This window comes from Siphateles boraxobius, unplaced genomic scaffold (assembly GCF_051911475.1).
Source record: "Siphateles boraxobius isolate OS27281-9 unplaced genomic scaffold, OSU_SipBor_1 89, whole genome shotgun sequence".
Classification (NCBI taxonomy): Eukaryota; Metazoa; Chordata; class Actinopteri; order Cypriniformes; family Leuciscidae; genus Siphateles; species Siphateles boraxobius.
The window spans coordinates 320,072-339,995 of record NW_027509218.1 but is presented as its reverse complement, the minus strand read 5'-3'; the positions used below and the strand labels follow the sequence as shown (position 1 = coordinate 339,995).

The window sequence follows — 19,924 nt, the reverse complement described above, 5'->3', positions numbered from 1 at the left end:
ATATTGAGTGTTTTTATTGCTTTTAATGGTGCACGTTACTTCACAACTTTCTCTACAAAGCAATTCTCATGCACAAGTATCTCCTTAATTTGTTGGATTATTACAGTCAACCATCTGGTCAGTAACAGTCACTAACTACCTAGTTCAGCTGACTAGCTGCAGTATCCCGTAGTGGCAGCCAGTAGCAACAGAGTTTTGGCCTACCCTTGGCTGGTATCTGGCGGCATCCCTACTTCCCGGCGCTGTCATCCCGGAGCTTTGTAGCCCGGCGTGGGTACTCCGTCGATAGGACTTCGCGGCGACGCTTCGGTGCGTCTGTTGATGCCCAGCCATCTGACCAGTGTTCAGCCAACAGCTACCTAGCTTAGCTGACTGGCTGCAACCGTGTACATCGGGGCACCTCGTAGTGGCGGATAGCAAGGAGATTGGTCTACTTTGGGCTGGTTGGCGTCCTCACTCCCCGGCGTGGTCTTCTCGAAACTTCTTGGACTTGTCGTGGGTGTTCCGTCGATGGGATTTCGTGGTGATGTTCTCGGTGCCTCCATTGTGACGTTTACCCTTGATGCGGGTCTTCTGGACGGCTGACGGGACTGGCTGCTTGGACTAATGGAGCCACATTGGTGGCATTTTGTTGTAGTTGAACTTTTTGACATCATATACGTTCTATTTTAATTTGTGAAATGAACCTGTGAAGCCCGATCATCAATATCGTAAGAATACATTATTATTTGGCTTACTTATTGTCGATTTGTGTGTGCGACTGTGCGTGCCTAATCCCACGCGCAGCGATCTCTTTTTTTTTTTTTTTTTTTTTTTTTTTTTAAACATGTCTCGTTTTTTGTTATTGCAGTTAGTTTTTATTGTCCTACTTACGTATAGACCAGAAAGTCATGATAGTTCAGACAACCATTTTACACCTCCTCCCACTTTTGCTGAGACCCATATTGATACAACTGATCCTTACAACTTCCCTAGAGATACAACCTGTTTCTTTATCACTTTACACATAGGTTTACCCCCTCTGTATATTCATTCGATTTCACCCTTATCTGCCTTTAGGGCGATGAATATATTCTATTCTGCTCATAAATCCTTTCTATACATTTATCCAGCCCAATACTCTAAACGCCCTATTTTGCATGCCTTCTGCAGAATTCTCACATTGCTCTTACTTTGCTCGGGTGATATTGAATTAAATCCTGGCCCTGTAGCAAATAATACCATCTTAACATCTCAGGAGCTCTCTTATGCAGACTTCTGTAATAGTAAGAATTTGAAGTTCATGCACAGAATATCAGAAGCCTACTTCCAAAAATGGATTTGTTTGCTGCCCTTGCACACTCAACCAACCCTGATATTTTAGCAGTGTCTGAGTCCTGGCTTAGGAAATCTATTAAAAATTCAGAAGTCTCAATTCCAGATTATAATATTTACCGTCAAGATAGAACCACTAAAGGAGGCGGAGTCATTCTTTACTGTAGACAGGCTTTACAATGCTCTGTCATTTTATCTAGGTCTTTGCCGAAACAGTTCGGGCTTTTAATCTTGCAAATCCACCTTTCTAGAAATAAGTCCTTGACTGTAGCTGCCTGTTATAGACCCCCCTCTGCGCCCAGTTGTGCCCTAGACAACCTGTGTGAACTGATTGCTCCCCATTTATCTTCTGAGTTTTTATTGTTGGGCGACTTAAACTGGGACATGCTTAATGCTTCTTCCAATTTATTATCTAGACTTGATGCCCTTAATCTCACGCAAATTATTAACGAACCTACTAGATACAACATAAAATCTGCAAATAAGGGCACTCTCATAGATATTATTCTAACTAATATGCCCACTAAATACATCTCAGGTGTTTTTAGTCAGGACATCAGCGATCACTGTATAACTGCATGTGCTCGTAATGGGTCTGCAATTAAAAGGCCTCCTCTTATTATTAATAAACGTTCTTTAAAACATTTCTGCGAACAGGCCTTCTTAGCTGATTTAGCCCAGGTATCCTGGAAGGATATTGACCTTATTCCTTCAGTTGAGGATGCCTGGTCATTTTTTAAGAATTCTTTTTTAGCTGTTCTAAATAAACATGCCCCTTACAAGAACTACAGAACTAAAAGTAGATACAGCCCGTGGTTTACTCCAGAACTCACTGCCCTGAGCCAAAATAAGAACATTTTATGGCGTACGGCATTAGTTACGAAAAACCTTCGAGATCGGCAACTTTTTAATGAAGCCAGAAATCAATACACACAGGCGGTTAGGAATGCTAAGGCTAGTTTTTTCAAACAAAAATTTGCCAATTGCAGCACTAACTCTAGAAAGTTTTGGGATACAGTAAAATCTATGGAGAATAAGAACACCTGTGCACAGCTGCCTACAGCTCTGAAGCTAGATAATATTATTACCACTGACAAGCCTTCCATGGTTGAGAACTTAAATAAGCATTTTGCCATGGCTGGTCGTGCTTTTCATTTGGCGAACCCGACCATAATTAATGGCCCCTCCCCCTCTGTAGCATCTTGTAACAACCTCTCACGTTTCTCCTTTGCCCATGTCCAGACAGTAGACGTTCTAAGGGAGCTGCAGCATCTTGACCCCTTTAAATCCTCAGGACTAGACAATCTGGACCCTTCCTTTTTAAGGTTGTCTGCGGTAATCATAGCTACCCCCATCACCAGTCTCTTCAACCTTTCTTTCAATTCATCTGAACTACCGAAAGATTGGAAATCTGCTGCAGTAATTCCGTTATTTAAAGGAGGGGATAGATTAGACCCAAATTGCTATAGACCAATCTCTATCCTCCCTTGCATTTCAAAGGTTTTCGAAAGAATTGTTAATAAACAAATTATCAACCATCTCGAATCCCATCACAGTCTTTCTGACATGCAATCAGGTTTTCGGGCCGGTCACGGGTGCACTTCAGCTACACTTAAAGTAATAAATGACATCATAACTGCTCTTGATCAAAGACACTATTGCGCAGCAGTATTTATTGACCTGGCCAAGGCCTTGATTCTGTCAATCCCAACATTCTAATTGATAGATTGAAAAACCTAGGTTTCTCAAATGATTGTCTTGCTTGGTTCACAAATTATTTTTCTGATAGGTTTCAATGTGTTAAGTCAGAGGGACTACTCTCCAGTCCTCTGGCTGTCTCTATGGGGGTGCCTCAGGCCGACTTTATTTTCTGTATATATCAACGACGTTGCTCTTGCTGCAGGAGACTCAATGATTCACCTTTATGCAGACGATACCATCCTTTACACATCTGGCCCGGTGTTGGACACTGTGTTAAAAAACCTCCAAGAAAGCTTCAATAATATACAACGCTCTTTCCGTTCCCTTCAACTGCTTTTAAATTCTAGTAAAACTAAATTTAAGTTTTTTTAATCGATCTCACACTGTATTTGACTGTTCAAAAAGTATCATGACACTAGATGGGTTTGCAATAGAGCAGGTAGATACTTAGGGGTCTGGTTAGACTGTTCACTCTCTTTCCAGACCCACATCAATCAGCTTCAGGCTAAAATTAAATCTAGGATTGGCTTCTTATTTCTTAATAAAGCCTCCTTTACTTTCCCAGCCAAACTTGCCTTTGTGAAAATGACTGTTCTTCCAATTATTGATTATGGTGATGTTATTTACAGAATCGCTTCAAATTCTCTCCTTAGGAAATTGGATGTTGTCTATCATAGTGTCATCCGTTTTGTCACCAATGCTCCATATAACACTCACCACTGCAACCTTTACAGTTTAATCGGCTGGCCCTCATTACATACCCGGCGTCAAAAACATTGGTATCTTTTTATTTATAAATGCTTACTGTGTAACACCCCACCTTATTTACGATCATTAATTTCCAGAGCAATCCCCTCTATGAACCTTCGTTCAAGCAGGTATATCACCCTGGTGGCTGCTAAAGCTCGTACTTCTTTTGGACGCCTCTCCTTCCAGTACTCTGCTGCTAATGATTGGAATACACTCCAAAAATCTTTGAAACTTGAATCCATTGTCCCGTTAATCACTTTCAAATTACTCTTAGCAAATTTACTGTCGGACCATTGTACATGCTAACCTGATCTGTGTACTTGCTCTACGGATCTGTATATTAATCTTCTTCTATGTTAACTGAGTACCACTGTGTCTTGTAGTTTATATGTGTAACTTATGTTTTTGTACCTCGACGCTTTTTTGGCCAGGTCGCCATTGTAAATGAGAAAATGTTCTCAATGTGCTCACCTGGTTAAATAAAGGTTTTATTATTATTATTATTATTATTGAGTGCATAACTGAACATAATTATTTGAAGGTTGACTTTTTTTGCATCAAAAACACTTCTGTTATTGGTCGGATGAAATATGCTAATTTTTTGAGATAGGAATTTGGGGTTTTCATGAACTGTATGCCAAAATCATCAGTATTAAAACAATAAAAGACCTGAAATATTTCAGTTGGTGTGCAATGAATCTAAAATATATGAAAGTTAATTTTTTATCATTACATTATGGAAAATAATGAACTTTATCACAATATGCTATTTTCTTGAGAAGGACCTGTATATGTATGTATATGTATATATATATATATATATATATATATATATATATATATATATATATATATATATATATATATATATATATATATTCTACCAAATTGGTTCACAGTTGGAAGCATCTCATTTTTTTAATATATTTTTCCATGTGTAGTAGCCTAATTGTGCAGTTAATTCTCATACTGTATTTTCAGTTTTGGAATATGTATCCTCTCCCCAAATTTGTCACTGATAAAACTCAATAAAAATTATTTAAAGAAAAGGCTTATATTTACCTTTTAATAGTTTGTTTACATCTACCTTGTAAATATATATTTTTATTAAAAAGGTTACAATTACAACAACAATTCAAGTGCAATCTTTCTTTGTAAAAACTAAAGTATACATTTTATCATACATATTTCAAAGTTTAAGATTCATTACTTTGGAAATAGCCTAGGCTACATTGGATCAAACACATAATAACATATTATTTGATTACTTTATTTTTGACAAAACTTACTATAGGCTTTTTAACATATGAGCACAAATTGGCAAACAAAAGCTTATTTGAGGTGGCAAATATTTTACAGTAAAAATGTATAATCTAGGCTTATCCAGAACTAGTCAACGAAATGTTGTCTTTCATATGTCTGTAACATAGGTCTTTCGTTTATATAAGAAATATAAATGTTAATTTGCAGTTTAATACGTTGCTTATACAAATACATTTCATTTCAACAAATTTCAGTCGATTTTTACTCCTCAGTATAGCAATATAGTTTGCTAAAAGCGGATCATTCATTCACACACACAAACGCGATTGAAATTTAAACTGTCTTTTTGCGAGTTGTGGTAAACAGCGCATCTCTGCCGTTCATTCATTCACACACAGAAACGCGATTCACTTGAGAATGAAAGAAAATTACTACAGTATTCCTCAGCTCAGCTGAATATTTTAAAATATATTAAAATCGAAAACAGTTATTTTAAATTGTAATATTTCTCTATATTACTGTTTTTGTTGTTGTATTTTTAATGAAATAAATACAGCATTGGTGAGCATAAGTGACTTCTTCTTTTAAAAACATCAAAAATCGTACCGACCCCAAACTTTTGAACGGCAGTGTATGTATATAATCCAAATATAAATGAAAGTCAAAAGCACATTTTTAGTACATAGTCATTCCTGGAGACAAATCCTGTTCAAATAGGCTATATGGGCCATTCTACAGAATTTGTTCAAAGTTAGAGTTGGAAACATCTTGAAAAGAAAATTGTCTTTTCCCATACATTTCTTATAAAGTATTCTTTTTAAAAGTAGGCCAATACATTTTATCATACATGTTTTAAAGTTTAGGATTTATCAATTTGATATAGCTTACATTGGAACGAACACTATAATAACATCTTGTTGATGAGTTTATTTTTGACCGAACATATAGCCTACTATATATTTAACATGAGCAGAAACTGGATAACAAAAGCTTATTTGATCTTTTAGAATAAAAACTTTATAATCTATCCAAAACTACAAAATGTTTTCTTTCATTTTTCATCTGTAACATAGGCTAAACATAAACAACAGCGCCCATCTGTGCCGTTAATTCATTCACACACAGAAACGTGATTCAAATTTAAACAGTCATTTTGCGTTCACAGACACCATTTCATATCGCGATTAGAACAAAGCACAAGAATAAAAAAAACTTGGGCTACTCACAATTCTCGGCTTGATCCGTAGCTCCTTGAATTGAAAATAAACCACATGTTCTGAGGTAAATGTCCCAGGATTACTCCTCAGTCACAACCTCGCAAGACGAAATTAATCTTTTAAATTTGTTGCCTACGAAATTAAGAATTAAATTTGTTGTGTTATCGCGTTTATGAGGGGCGTTGACACGTTTGCATGTGTTCCTGAAGATAATTTGCGTCTGAATAGCGCGCGCTGTCCATGGGCGTGTCAAATAAGCAGAATAATGAGCTGAGAAAAGGATAATGAGATCGGCTGACACCTCTCTCTTTTTTTATAGATTACATAAACAGAGAATATTTATTTTAGTTTTGAATTAGATATTTTAAAAGTACAAACTTAAATGATTATAAAGATAAATTGCTCATGCTTGGGTGAATATTATTCTAGTATTCGCTGAGTTTTGTTTAAGTTTAGTGACGTGGTCCAGAATAAAGGTTAACGGAGATGGAGAGACAGAAAGCACACCCTGTTTATTTTCTTTATTTTACAAAAGCACAATGTTTTATTTCGATTGTAAGTGGGCACATAAAAAAATAGACATTCAACAGTTTTTTTTCTTTTTTTTTCTTAAGTCTCTATGACCAAAAATGACAGAGTATTTTAAGTCTATGTTGCTGCTATGTGGAAAAAAACAGCAAAACGCGCCGGCGCGTTTCTCGACCCCAGAGGGTTAAGCAGTGCTCCTGTCCTTTGTGCGCATGTTGCAGTCTTCTGGCGAAGGACGCGATGCAGCCACTCCCTCCAGCCGATATGAAGGCCGGCTTGTATAAGCCTTCATTGTACCCTACAGAGGTGGGTCTCGACCATCTTGGTCCTGTGTTAATTGAGACGGGCCCTTTTTCGAAAGCCTCCATTCAAATTGTTACACAGTTTGCATTTGCATTTCCAAATGCTCCGTTCCCAAGATTGGTCTGCAGCGTTTGACCTGAGGGACATGTACTTCCGATCTCTATTCTTCCGCACCTCAGGCAATCCTGTGTTCGTGCGTTCAAAGGGTGTGAAGTCCTACCCTTCGAGTCCTACTGTGAAGTCCTACCCTTCGTACAAAGTCCTACCCTTCGAGTGCTCCATAGCCAGTTGGGTCTTCGGATCAACTGGGAAAAAGTAATCTCGCCCACGGGCTGAGTATCTCTTTTTCAGTTTGGAGAAGGTCCAACACGTCTCTTCAAGAAGAGGGAATTTCGGCTGGTGCTGTATAGGAGTGAGAAAGGGTCCCACTGAAAGAACTTTCAGAGGCTCCTGGGGCATATGGCAGACGCAGCCGCTTGGCTTCCTCCATACGAAGACCGCTTTAGCACTAGCTTCATAATCAAGTCCCGAGGTGACCGTGGCAGAGTGGCATGCCCTCTATGACAACAGATCACCCCGGCCTGTCGTCAAATCCTCATCCCGTGATCAGACCTTTTTGTTTCTCCAGGCCAAAACGCTCCTAGAACAAGGTCGACTAACACTGACTTGAGGGGTCATGTACAAAGGGCATGCTTTAACGGAGGCCTGTGCGACCTCTGACTGCATTAGCATTCGTGCCTCGAGTTGTTGCAGCTCACCTCGCTTTGAGCCGCCGCTGCTTAGCGAGCTGGTACTGATCTGAGCATTGCGCCCATTGCGCTAAGCTTCCCTCGCATGTCACAACTCGCCCGTCACCTCCTCCTTGGAGTCAGAAGCTTCTGAGGTTGCTTCATTCCACTATTTCTTCCGGCCTGCTCAATCATGCCGCCAACGAGCCTCACGACAGCTATGGCCAGGGGAGAGTGGAGATTCAATCCCCTTGCGGTCCAGCTGGGCAGGGACCACTTCGGGGCCGCACAGTTACATCTGTTTGCATCTCCGGATTAGTCCCTCTGCCATTTGTGTTATTTCTGTCTGAGTGGACAACCCTTGGACAGACACTGGCTCTCAGCTGCCCACGGGGCTCTGCAGAAATGCGTTCCCCAGCGAGCCTTCTAAGAAAGCGGCTATGCGATTCATTGTCGCTTGGCGCCTCCTCAGGTTCAGTGATTTTCATCACACTCAGGTGTTAAGAGATGCTCCTGAAGCTCAGTGAAATTCATCTCACTCACGTGTTGAGCAGAGATGCTTCTGAAGCTCAGTGAAATTCACATGTAGTGTTGAGCAGTGCTCCTGTCTTTTACGCACATGTCACTTGCACCTACTGTGCTAGGTCAGGAGTGGAGTAGGTCTTGATAGTTGCCCCTTAATTGGCCCAACCAGACCTAGTTCCCCTCGACAGCCTTCCTGACTTCCCCTGAATACATTTCAGGGACGGGGCATGATGGCATGGTGTTCTCTCCAGACCCCTGAAAAGATTCCAGGCCGACTCTTAAAAGCTGGACGTGGAGGTTCAGTTGACTACAGCAAGGTTATGTGGTAGTTACAATCACTTCTGCGAGCACCCATTAAACAAAAGAAGTTGTGCTTACGCCAATTAGAAATGGAACCTATTCGTTGAGTCTTCTCTCCGTGAGGAAATTCTGAGAGTGTTCGGTCATTTCGTGCTCTTTCCTGCGAGATGGATTGGAGTAGGCTGTTTTCCTCCACACGCAAAAGGATGTTGCCTCTGTTTTCTTGACCCACATTATGATAAAGAAACATGGGAAGCTCGTTCTGATTGTCAGGTTCCTTAGGGAGCAAGGTAATCTGCCTTGCGCCCCTCTTTATCCTCTTGGCTCTTATCTCTGATGCTACCGCACTGCAGAGAACGCCCCTGAGCCACTGCAGGCAGTGAGTTAAAAATTCTGTTTTTTAAACGGTTCTCCTGGTCGCGTGGTCTCTACTAGAGTGTAGGGCCTTGGTCCCTTTCGGTCATTGAGTTGTGCCTGGAATTCGGGTCGGCTAACTCTCACGAGCTGAGACCCCGGCCTGGATATGTGCCCAAGGTTTCTACCTCTCCCTTAACCCCCTGGGGTCGGCAAACGCGCCGGCACGTTTTGCTCTTTTTTTTTTTCACATAGCAGCAAAATAGACTTAAATACTGTCATTTTTGGCCATACAGACTTAAGAAATATGAAAAAATAAATCGTTAAATGTCTACTTTTTTATGTGTACACTTACAATCGAAATAAAACATTGTGCTTTTGTAAAATAAAGAAAATAAACAGGGTGTGCTTCCTGTCTCTTCTCCGTGAACTTTTTTTTCTGGAGCGCTTAAACAAACTTAAACTTAAACAAAACTCAGCTAATACTATTCACCCAGGCATGAGCAATATATCTATATAATAATTTAAGTGTGTACTTTTAAATCTAATTCAAAACTCAAATAAATATTCTCTGTTTGTAATCTATTTAAAAAGACAGATGTCAGTCGTTCTCATTATAGTTCTCGCAGCTCATTATTCTGCTAATGTGACACGGTCATGGATAGCGCGCGCTATTCAAACGCAAATGATCTGAGGCAAACACATGCAAATGTGTCAACGCCCACATCAACTCGATAAAACACACCAAGTTTAATCAGATTAATCTACTATGTCATTTTGTGGGGAATAATCCTGGGACATTTACCTCAGAACAAGTGCTGGTTTATTTTCATTTTCATTTTATTTTCATTTCATTTTCATCTAATCGCGATATGGATTAGTGTCTGTAAACGCAAAAATTCATTCACATTTCTGTTAACGGCACAGATGGGCGCTGTTGTTTACTACAGCTTGCAAGACTGTTTAAATATGAATCGGGTGTCTGTTTGTGAATGAATAAATGGCACAGATGTGCACTTTTGTTGAATGTAACAGATGAAATATGAAAGACAACATTTCGTTGACTAGTTTTGGATAGATTATAAAGTTTTTACTGTAATAGACATCGAATAAGCTTTTGTTAGCCAGTTTCTTCTCGTATGTTAAATATATAGTATGTTTTGTCAAAAATAAACTCATCAACTAGATGTTGTTATAGTGTTTGTTCCAATGTAAGCTATATCAAACTAATGAATGATAAAATGTATTGGCCTACTTTAAAAATAATGCTTTATAAGAAATTTATGGAAAAAGACAATTTTCTTTTCAAGAGGTTTCCAACTCTAACTTTGTACCAATTCTGTAGAATAGCCTATTTGAACAGGATTTGTTTCCAGGTATGACTATGTAATAAAAATGTGCTTTTGACTTTAATTTATATTTGGATTTTTATATATATATATATATATATATATATATTTTTTTTTTTTTTGTCCTCGCATTCTTGCTTGTGAATGAAAGGCTCATTATGCAGGTCATTGTCTTCTCAGGTGTGAAACCATAATTATTCATGATCATGTTGGACCATTCACATCCCCCATGCATATTGACTTTCCAAACAAAAAAGTCTTTTACACAATTTAAATCAATCTATTGTTTTATGTGAATGATTAGGCAGGATGATTTTCAGATCATTTTGAAGCCAAAACTCTAGGCGACAACATCCATTAGTCAAAAGTATTGTGGACACATATTTAGTATGTTTTGTGGCCGTATTTCAGATACTTTAATTTTTTGTTTTTCAATAACCATGCATAAACATTCTCTCAAAAATACAAACATGAACATACATGCTGCTCACATATTATGTTAGCCCTGTTTGTGCTAAATAGTGTAATGACACATTTGCCATTAATGTTTATAAGCAACTGAATAAAGCACAAATGTCAGGGCATGTCAAAACATCTCAAGGACCTCAAAAACACCTTAGAGGGTTAAATGGGACTAGGTGGTGAGCCTGCAAGCGCTGCCCCGGAAGAGGCAGATCCAGCCCTGGCTTTCTCTGTCCCTCCGCTTCATTGCGGTTAAACGTGCACAGACCACAAGCTTTAGTACCTCAGACCAGCTCTTGTCTGTTAAGGATATCAGCAGAGGGGGAAGGCTGTTTCCAAGCGAGGTTGGCCCACTGAATGGTGGCTGCCTTCATCTTGGTGAAAATCCCAAGATGCACATGTCCACTTAGGTGGTGAGCTCCTCTAAGTGAGTGTTTGCTCCCACCTAGGCGTTGACACAGAGTGCTTCGCTGACAGATATTCTAGAGTTGGAGGCTGGGTGACACCTATAGCGAACCGCTGCTTCCCGTGGGCTTCCTTCTCATGAAGCCAGTTCACCGTGAGCCCGATTCGAAGTGTCGGCTTGCTGCGCCATTCCCCTCCTATGGACTGTATACGTGCGCCATTCTACTCCAGTTGAGTTCCCTTTAACTGAACCCTGTTGAGTTCCTCCGCACCCCTCTGACATCAAACGTGGCGGAACGCTCGGTGTTAGGCCTACCACTCGTAAGCTTGTGGAACCTGCGTTAGGCTGGGTCCATATGTTTCGATCCCTACGGTGATCCCATATGTGTATTCTTCCACGGTACGGCTCCCTGCGGCAAGCCCTTGTCTTGCCGCTCTGCCGTCACTGTCCGGTTGAGTCTCCCCCCTGTCTTAGGCTGTAGCCACCCCAGTATCGTTCCATATGTTGTTCTGCCGGTCACCCGCTCAGTTCATATGTGTATTCTCCACGTTACCTCCCTTTGGGTAGGATGTGGCTTCCGCAGCGTCCCTTCCTTCCATGTTCAGGGAACGCTTTCCCAGTGGTCCTGTAGGAACAGCAATGACTTCCCTGGCCTAAGCCCTGTCCCTTTTCCGCATTAAAATTGCGGGGGGATCAGGAGGATTTTGTCTAGGCACTGGAAGGTGGCAGCTTTAGTGGCATTTTCAATGGTTGATCCCATTTCAGTCGACATCGACTACGTCTGATGTTCTCGACTGAAAGGGAACGTCCTGGTTGTGTATGCAACCCAACGTTCCCTGAAGGAGGGAACGGAGGATGTAGTCCCCTTGACACTACCGCTGGACCACCACTGATTCAGAGGTACACTCGGCTCCTCAGCGAAAAAGCAACTAGTGGCGGAGTGTGTGATGTAAATCACACACGCCAATTCCATTGGCTCGTTCAATAGTACTCGAAGATGACTGGCTCCCTGACGTGATCCTATTTCAGTCGACGTCGACTACGTCCTCCGTTCCCTCTTTCAGGGAACGGTGGGTTGCATACGCAACCAGGACGTTATACACATCGCCGGCGATACCAGCTCACTTTTTTTCTTATCAGTGCAAAAGAAACTCAAAATACTCTGTTGATTTTGATCTTACATATTAAGTGTTGTACATCATTAGATCCTGATAAGTGTCTATTTTTTTTGTGGATACTCACAATAAAAACAAAGTGTTGTGCTTTTCGCCAAATAAAGAAAAACAAACATGATGCTCGTTCTGCCTTCTCTCCGTCAGTTAAGTCCATTCTGAAACGTGTCCGAAAATTAACGGTAATTCCGCGAATACTTGTCATACAGGCACGAGTGTTTTTCCATGATGAAGCTTGAACTCTCTTCTTTTAAATGAATGAATTTATATAAAAAAACTAATATTCTCAGTTTATGTAATCTGTATGAAAAGAGAGGGATGTCAGTCTTTTTCTTTCCAGCTCATTATCCTGATTACGCGTTAATGTGCCACGCCCACTGAGAGTGCGCCGTATTCAAACGCAAATGATCTAAGGCAAGCCATTCAAACATGCCAACGCCCACCAGCTGGATTATAAAACACATCGTGTTCAGTAGTATCTTACTACAGCTGTATACACAGCGTATCCCTACGCTGTCAGGAATAATACAATCTAATAACCCTGGATAATGTACCAGAAGTCCTGGTATAGTCTCATTTTCGAGGAGCAACGGATCTAGCTGATGTAGTAAGTCATTTATTCTTAAGTGCTTTGTTCTAATCGCGATATTGAATAGTGTCTGTGTAAACCGCAAAAAGACTGTTTAAATATAAATTGTGTGTGTGTGTAGGCTAAATGATGAATGAACGGCACAGGCGTGCGAGAGCTTTGTTCACTACAGTTATACAGCATGTGTCTGTGCCGTTCATTCACTCTCGCACCTACATTAGTAAACGTTATTTTCACATGAACACATCCAAGTGCTTTGTTCTAATTGCGATATTGAATAGTGTCTGTGTAAACTGCAAAAAGACTGTTTAAATATGAATTGCGTGTCTGTGTGTAGGCTAAATGATGAATGAACGGCATGCAGGCGCGTGCGCTTTGTTTACTACAGTTATACAGCGCGTGTCTGTGCCGTTCATTCACTCTCGCACCTACATTAGTAAACATGTTAAGTTTTACATGAACACATCCAAACTATATTGTTATAGTCTACTAAGATGAGTGAAATAGACTGAAATATGTTGAAATAAAATGTCTGTATAAGCAACAAACTGCAAATTAACATGTATATGCTAATATATCATACACAATATGTTACAGACTAAATATGAATGTTTAGACAAGATTTTGTGATTAGTTTTGGATAAATTATAAAGTTTTGACTGTAAAAAAAGACTACTGTCTCATTAAATAGGTACGCTTTTGTTCACCAATTTCTGCTCATATACTATAGTATGATGTTTTGTCAAAAATAAAGTAGGTATATTGAATTATCAACTAAAATGTTATTATAGTGTTTGTTCCAATATTCAAATTAAGGAATCCTTACCTTTTTAAATAGGTATGATAAAATGTATACTTTTTACAAAGAAAGAATACACTTGAAATATTGTTAAAATTGTAATTGTTGTTGTAATTGTAACCTATTTGTAATTGGTTACAATTTATAATTGTAAAATATGTATATATAGATAATTTATTTTGTCCTTGCATTCTTTGGGACCCTGTGACACACCTGTGTAAAAAGGCTCATTAATATGCAGCTCATTATGTATGTGGCACATTATCCGGCCTTTGTCTTCTCAGGTGTGAACACGCCTCCACGCATATTGCCTTTCCAAACAAAAGGTGTCTTATAAAATTTAAATCAATGTATTGTTTTGTGTAAATGATCAGGCAGGATGATTTTCATATCATTTTGAAGCAAAAATTCTAGGCAATAAGACCCATTAGTCAAAAGTCTTTTGGACACATATTTAGTATGTGTTTTGTGGCCTTATTTCAGACACTTTAAGTTTAAGTTTTTTCAATAACCACGCATAAACAATATTCTCTCAAAAATACAAACATGTACATACATGTTGCTCACATTTTAGGGGAGCCCCGTTTGTGCTATATAGAGTGAATTTACACCTTTGCCATTAACATGTTTATAAATAACTGAAAAAAGCACAAATGTCAGAGCATGTCAGAACACCTCCAGGACCCAGAAAATCCCTCAGACCCCTGAGGGTTAACTTGAAAGTGACATATTTAATCTTAAAATGTGAATAAAATGACAAGTTTAAAATAAATTTGTTTACTTATTTTCTTTACTTAGTAAAAGAGTTACTACATACAGTAGTCTGGCCACATCAAGGTCATAAAGTGACTGGAAAGATTCCCCATCGACTGAACCACTACATTACTTGTCAAACAGAATATCTTGTGATTTATTATTATTTATCAAGTATAAAACACTTAACAAATGTTGGCATTTACCTCAGATAATGCATGTGGAGTAGACGTGTGATATTCCAATCGATCATATTTGTATTTTTTCATTTAGCAGACACCTTATTCAAATACAAATGAAGAATTCAACAAGTAATTAATCTTAACCCTCTGAGGTATAAGGGCTTTTTGGGGTCCTTGAGGTTCTGACATGCTCTGACATTTGTGTTTTTTTTCAGTTATTTATAAACATGTTAATGGCAAAGGTGTAAATTCACTCTATAAAGCACAAATGGGGCTACCGTAATATGTGAGCAACATGTATGTACATGTTTGTATTTTTTAGAGAATAATGTTTATGTGTGGTTATTGAAAAAACTAAAACTTAAAGTGTCTGAAATAAGGCCACAAAACACATACTAAATATGTGTCCACAAGACTTTTGACTAATGAGTGTTGCCTAGAATTTTTGCTTCAAAAGGATCTTAAAATCATCCTGCCTAATCATTTACACAAAACAATACAATGATTTAAATTTTATAAGACGCCTTTTGTTTGGAAAGGTAATATGTGTGGAGGCGTGTTCACACCTGAGAAGACAAAGGCTGGCTAATGTGCCACATACATAATGAGCTGCATATTAAGTAGCCCTTTGACACAGGTGTGTCACAGGATCCCAAAGAATGCAAGGACAAAAGAAATTATCTATATATACATATTTTACAATTAGAAATTGTAACCAATTACAAATAGGTTACAATTACAACAACAATTACAATTTTAACAATATTTCAGGTGCATTTCTTTGTAAAAAGTAAACATTTTATCATACCTATTAAAAAGGTAAGGATTCATTAGTTTGAATATTGGAACAAACACTATAATAACATCTTAGTTGATAATTCAATATACCTACTTTATTTTTGACAAAACATCATACTATAGTATATTTAACTATGAGCAGAAATTGGTGAACAAAAGCGTACCTATTTAATGTGACAGTAGTCTTTTTTTACAGTCAAAACTTTATAATCTATCCAAAACTAATCACAAAATCTTGTCTAAACATTCATATTTAGTCTGTAACATATTGTGTATGATATATTAGCATATACATGTGAATTTGCAGTTTGTTGCTTATACAGACATTTTATTTCAACATATTTCAGTCTATTTTTACTCATCTTAGGAGGCTATAGCAATATAGTTTGGATTTGTTCATGTAAACATAACTTTTACTAATGTAGGTGCGGGAGTGAATGAACGTCACAGACACGCGCTGTATAACTGTTGTAAACAACAGCGCGCGCGCCTGTGCCGTTAACTCATTCATCATTTAGCCTACACACAGACACGCAATTCATATTTAAACCGTCTTTTTGCGGTTTACAGTCAGACACTATTCAATATCGTGATTAGAACAAAGCACTTAAGAATAAATGACTTACTACATCAGCTGGATCCGTTGCTCCTCGAAATTAAACTACCAGCACTTCTGGTACATTTTCCAGGGTAAATTAGATAGTATTATTGCTCACAGCGTAGGGATACGCTGTGTACACAGCTGTAGTGAGGTATTATTGCTCACAGCGTAGGGATACGCTGTGTACACAGCTGTAGTGAGATACGCTGTGTACACAGCTGTAGTGAGATACTTACTAAACACGATGTGTTATATAATCCAGCTGGTGGGCGTTGGCATGTTTGAATGGCTTGCCTTAGATCATTTGCGTTTGAATACCGCGCGCTCTCCGTGGGCTTGGCACAATAACGCTTAATCCGTTATAATGAGCTGGAAAGAAAAAGACTGACATCTCTCTCTTTTCATACAGATTACATAAACTGAGAATATTTGTTTTTTTATATAAATTAATTCATTTAAAAGAAGAGAGTTCAAGCTTCATCATGGAAAAACACTCGTGCCTGTATGGCAAGTATTCGCGGAATTACAGTTAATTTTCGGACGCGTTTCAGAATGGACTTAACTGACAGTGAAAAGGCAGAACGCGCATCATGTTTGTTTTTCTTTATTTGGCGAAAAGCACAACACTTTGTTTTTATTGTGAGTATCCACAAAAAAAAGACACTTATCCGGATCTAATGATGTACAACACTTAATATGTAAGATCAAAATCAACAGAGTATTCTGAGTTTCTTTTGCACTGATTAGAAAAAAAGTGAGACTATCGCTTCAGAGGGTTAAGTAAGCACTAACACAAGTGCTAGCAATACAAATTATCAAACATTGTGTCACCGGGGTAACAAAGTTAGGCGGAACCTTAATCACGGTCCGGTGTCGGACGGGAAGGATTTCCGGTGTGGGACCCGGAAGACACCAACCTGGAAGCACCGGGGAGAGACAGAGAATTACTGGTGAAAGATTCGAAACAGGTGCGGGAGAGTGCGAACATGATGGCGATTGGGACACCTTGTCATTCGGGAAGGATAAAAGGCTATCTCATCTTCCACTCAGCGTCGAGAAGAAAGGGAAAAGGAAAGCTGCGGGGGTTCGGCCGAATCTGGAGATGTGGGGAGGGGAATCGTAGTGGATGAGAGATAAGTGCTGTTGATGTTGGCTTGTGATATGAGGAACCTTTTGGAGGATGTGATGAGACTTCAGGATGTGTAAAACTGTTTTTTTGGAGAAGGTTTGAAAGCCCCACGCTTCATCGGGAGAAGTCAAGGAGGTTGTAGTGATGCACAGTGGACCAGATCCCCTGTCTACGCCCTAATCTGTGAGTGACGAGACTTTGCAGTGTTGTACATTAATATATTCACGTGTGTGGATTTGTGTGGGTTATAGTGAAACACGAGTGGAAGTGTAATGCAGAGACATTGGGGAGGCGGTCCTGACTGTGGAAACATCGACCGCATCTTGTTGAATTGAGGCCTATGAAGGAAGCCATCTAGTGGTGAATTTCCCATCTTCTCTTTATTGTCTACGTGAGTTTGTGAAGTATTCGTTCACTATTGAATCTTCATCTTCTCTCTGTTTACCTGAGCACTGTGAAGAAAGCCAGTTTCGCTGTTGAATCCTCATCTTCTCCCTGTCTGCCTGAGCCCTGTGAAGAGAGCCAGCTTCGCTGTTGAATCCTCATCTTCTCTCAGTCTGTCTGAGCCCTGTGAATAGAGCCAGCTTCGCTGCTGAATCCTAATCTTCTCCTTGTCTGCCTGAGTCCTGTGGAGAAAGTCAGCGACACTGTTAAATCCTCATCTCACTGGTCGTTTGAGCCCTGTGAAGAGAGCCAGCTTCGCTGTTGATTCCTTACCTCTCTCTGCCTACCTGAGCCCTGTGAAGGGGAGCCTGCTTCGCTGTTGAATCTTCATCTTCTCTCTGTGACCTGAGCCCCGTGGAGAAAGCCAGCTTCGCTGTTGAATCCTCATCCTCTCTCTGTTTGTCTGAGCCCTGTGAATAGAGCCAGCTGCGCTGTTGAATCTTCCTCTTCTCTCTGTCTGTCTGAGCGCTGTGGATAGAGCCAGCTTCGCTGTTGAATCCTCATCCTCTCTCTGTCGGCCTGAGCCCTGTGAGGAACGCCAGCGACACTGTTGAATCCTCATCTTCTCTCTGTCTGTCTGAGCCCTGTGAAGAGAGCCAGCTTTGCTGTGGATTCCTTACCTCTCTCTGCCTAGCTGAGCCCTGTGAAGAACGCCAGCGGCACTATTGAATCCTCATCTTCTCTCTGTCTGCCTGAGCCCTGTGGAGAAAGCCAGTGACACGGTTGAATCCTCATCTTCTCTCTGTCTGCCTGAGTCCTGTGGAGAAAGTCAGCGACACTGTTGAATCCTCATCTCTCTGGTTGTTTGAGCCCTGTGAAGAGAGCCAGCTTCGCTGTTGATTCCTTACCTCTCTCTGTCTGTCTGAGCCCTGTGGAGAAAGTCGGCGACACTGTGGAATTCTCATCTTCTCTCTGTCTACCTGAGCCCTGTGAAGCACGCCAGTGACACTGTCGAGTCCTCATCTTCTCTCTGTCTGCCTGAGCCCTGTGAAGAAAACCAGCGACACTATTGAATTCTCATCGTCCCTCTGTTTGCCTGAGCCCTGTGAAGCAAGCCAGTGACATTGTTGAATCCTCACCTCCTCTTGGCCTGCCGGGGACCGTTTTAACATATTTTATTTAATAAAGATTTTGTGCTTTTACTCCTAAATTGCTGGTTGCCTCTGTGGTGTTGGCTCCTCGCGGTGGAACGTGAGTCGAGGGTTGATAGGGTTAGGAAGATAATTCCACCAGCAAGGAACAGTGAAATAAAACGTTCTGGGCTCCATTTCCCAAAAGCATCGTAGGCCTAAGTGCTACCAATGGTCTTGGTTTTGACTATTGGGAGACACATTGAAGAAACATTCTTAACTTGGAAATATGTATTTTGTTTTACTGTATTTTGTTTTTCCCTCTTTCAGGTTTATGTGGCTGCTTTCTCCATTTCGGGCTATGCCTGGGCCAGCTGGCGTAATCGGTACAAACCCTTTAATCCTGTTCTAGGGGAAACGTATGAGAATGTGCGTGAGGACCGTGGTTTCCGTTATGTTGCAGAGCAGGTATGAGATCTTTATACAGAATGTCTTGTTAATTAGAACTCATTAGTAGTAATTGCATGTTTGCAACTTTTTTTTTCTAGGTCAGTCATCACCCACCTCTGTCTGCCATCCATGCGGAGTCTGACAACTTCAGCTTTTGGCAGGGTAACATTTCAAATTATTTATTCTTCATGTAGAGTGTTTTGTTTAGGATTTAAATACAAAATAGAGATCCCAGTAAAAATCCATTTGATTCTAACCTAGGGCAGATTATCAGTGTTTTCTATAGTCAACTGTGTATTTTGGGTCTTTCAAACATCAGACACACTTGACTTGGCAACCCAGCTAAGGCTGATCCGACCTCAGCTTCCATGCTAGCAGCAATTGTCCAGGAATCTGCCCTCTTGACAGTCACCTCAAGGCTCTCTCTAGCATCCATGCTGTTCCTGATTTCCTGATGATCTTCTTTCTTTTGAAAAATAAAAAAATAATCGTCCTCACACATCTTTCATTTCCAGCAGATGTGTAAATATTTGTATGAACATAAAAAGATTCAACAAAAGACTAAACAAGTTTCAAAAGTCAATATAGAAAAGCAGTCAGTATCGTATGTGGCCACCAGCTGCATTAAGGATCCCAATTTATATGAGGTCTCTTTAACCACTGTACTTATAAATTATTAATTTGATACAATGCACTGATTGTGAACATGTGTTTTACATTGTACTGAAATCTCTGCA

General features: G+C 39.9%; 1 protein-coding gene across 9 annotated transcripts in view; it reads left to right on the top strand.

Moving 5' to 3' along the window:
• LOC143731964 (oxysterol-binding protein-related protein 7-like) overlaps positions 1–19,924 on the top strand; it is a 204,093-nt gene that overhangs the window by 64,047 nt on the left and 120,122 nt on the right. For all 9 annotated transcript variants that reach the window (XM_077222574.1, XM_077222573.1, XM_077222575.1 and 6 more), the window contains 2 exons: positions 19,068–19,205; positions 19,286–19,349. In XM_077222574.1, the coding sequence (XP_077078689.1) occupies positions 19,068–19,205; positions 19,286–19,349 (202 nt within the window). The remainder of the gene's footprint in view (positions 1–19,067; positions 19,206–19,285; positions 19,350–19,924) is intronic.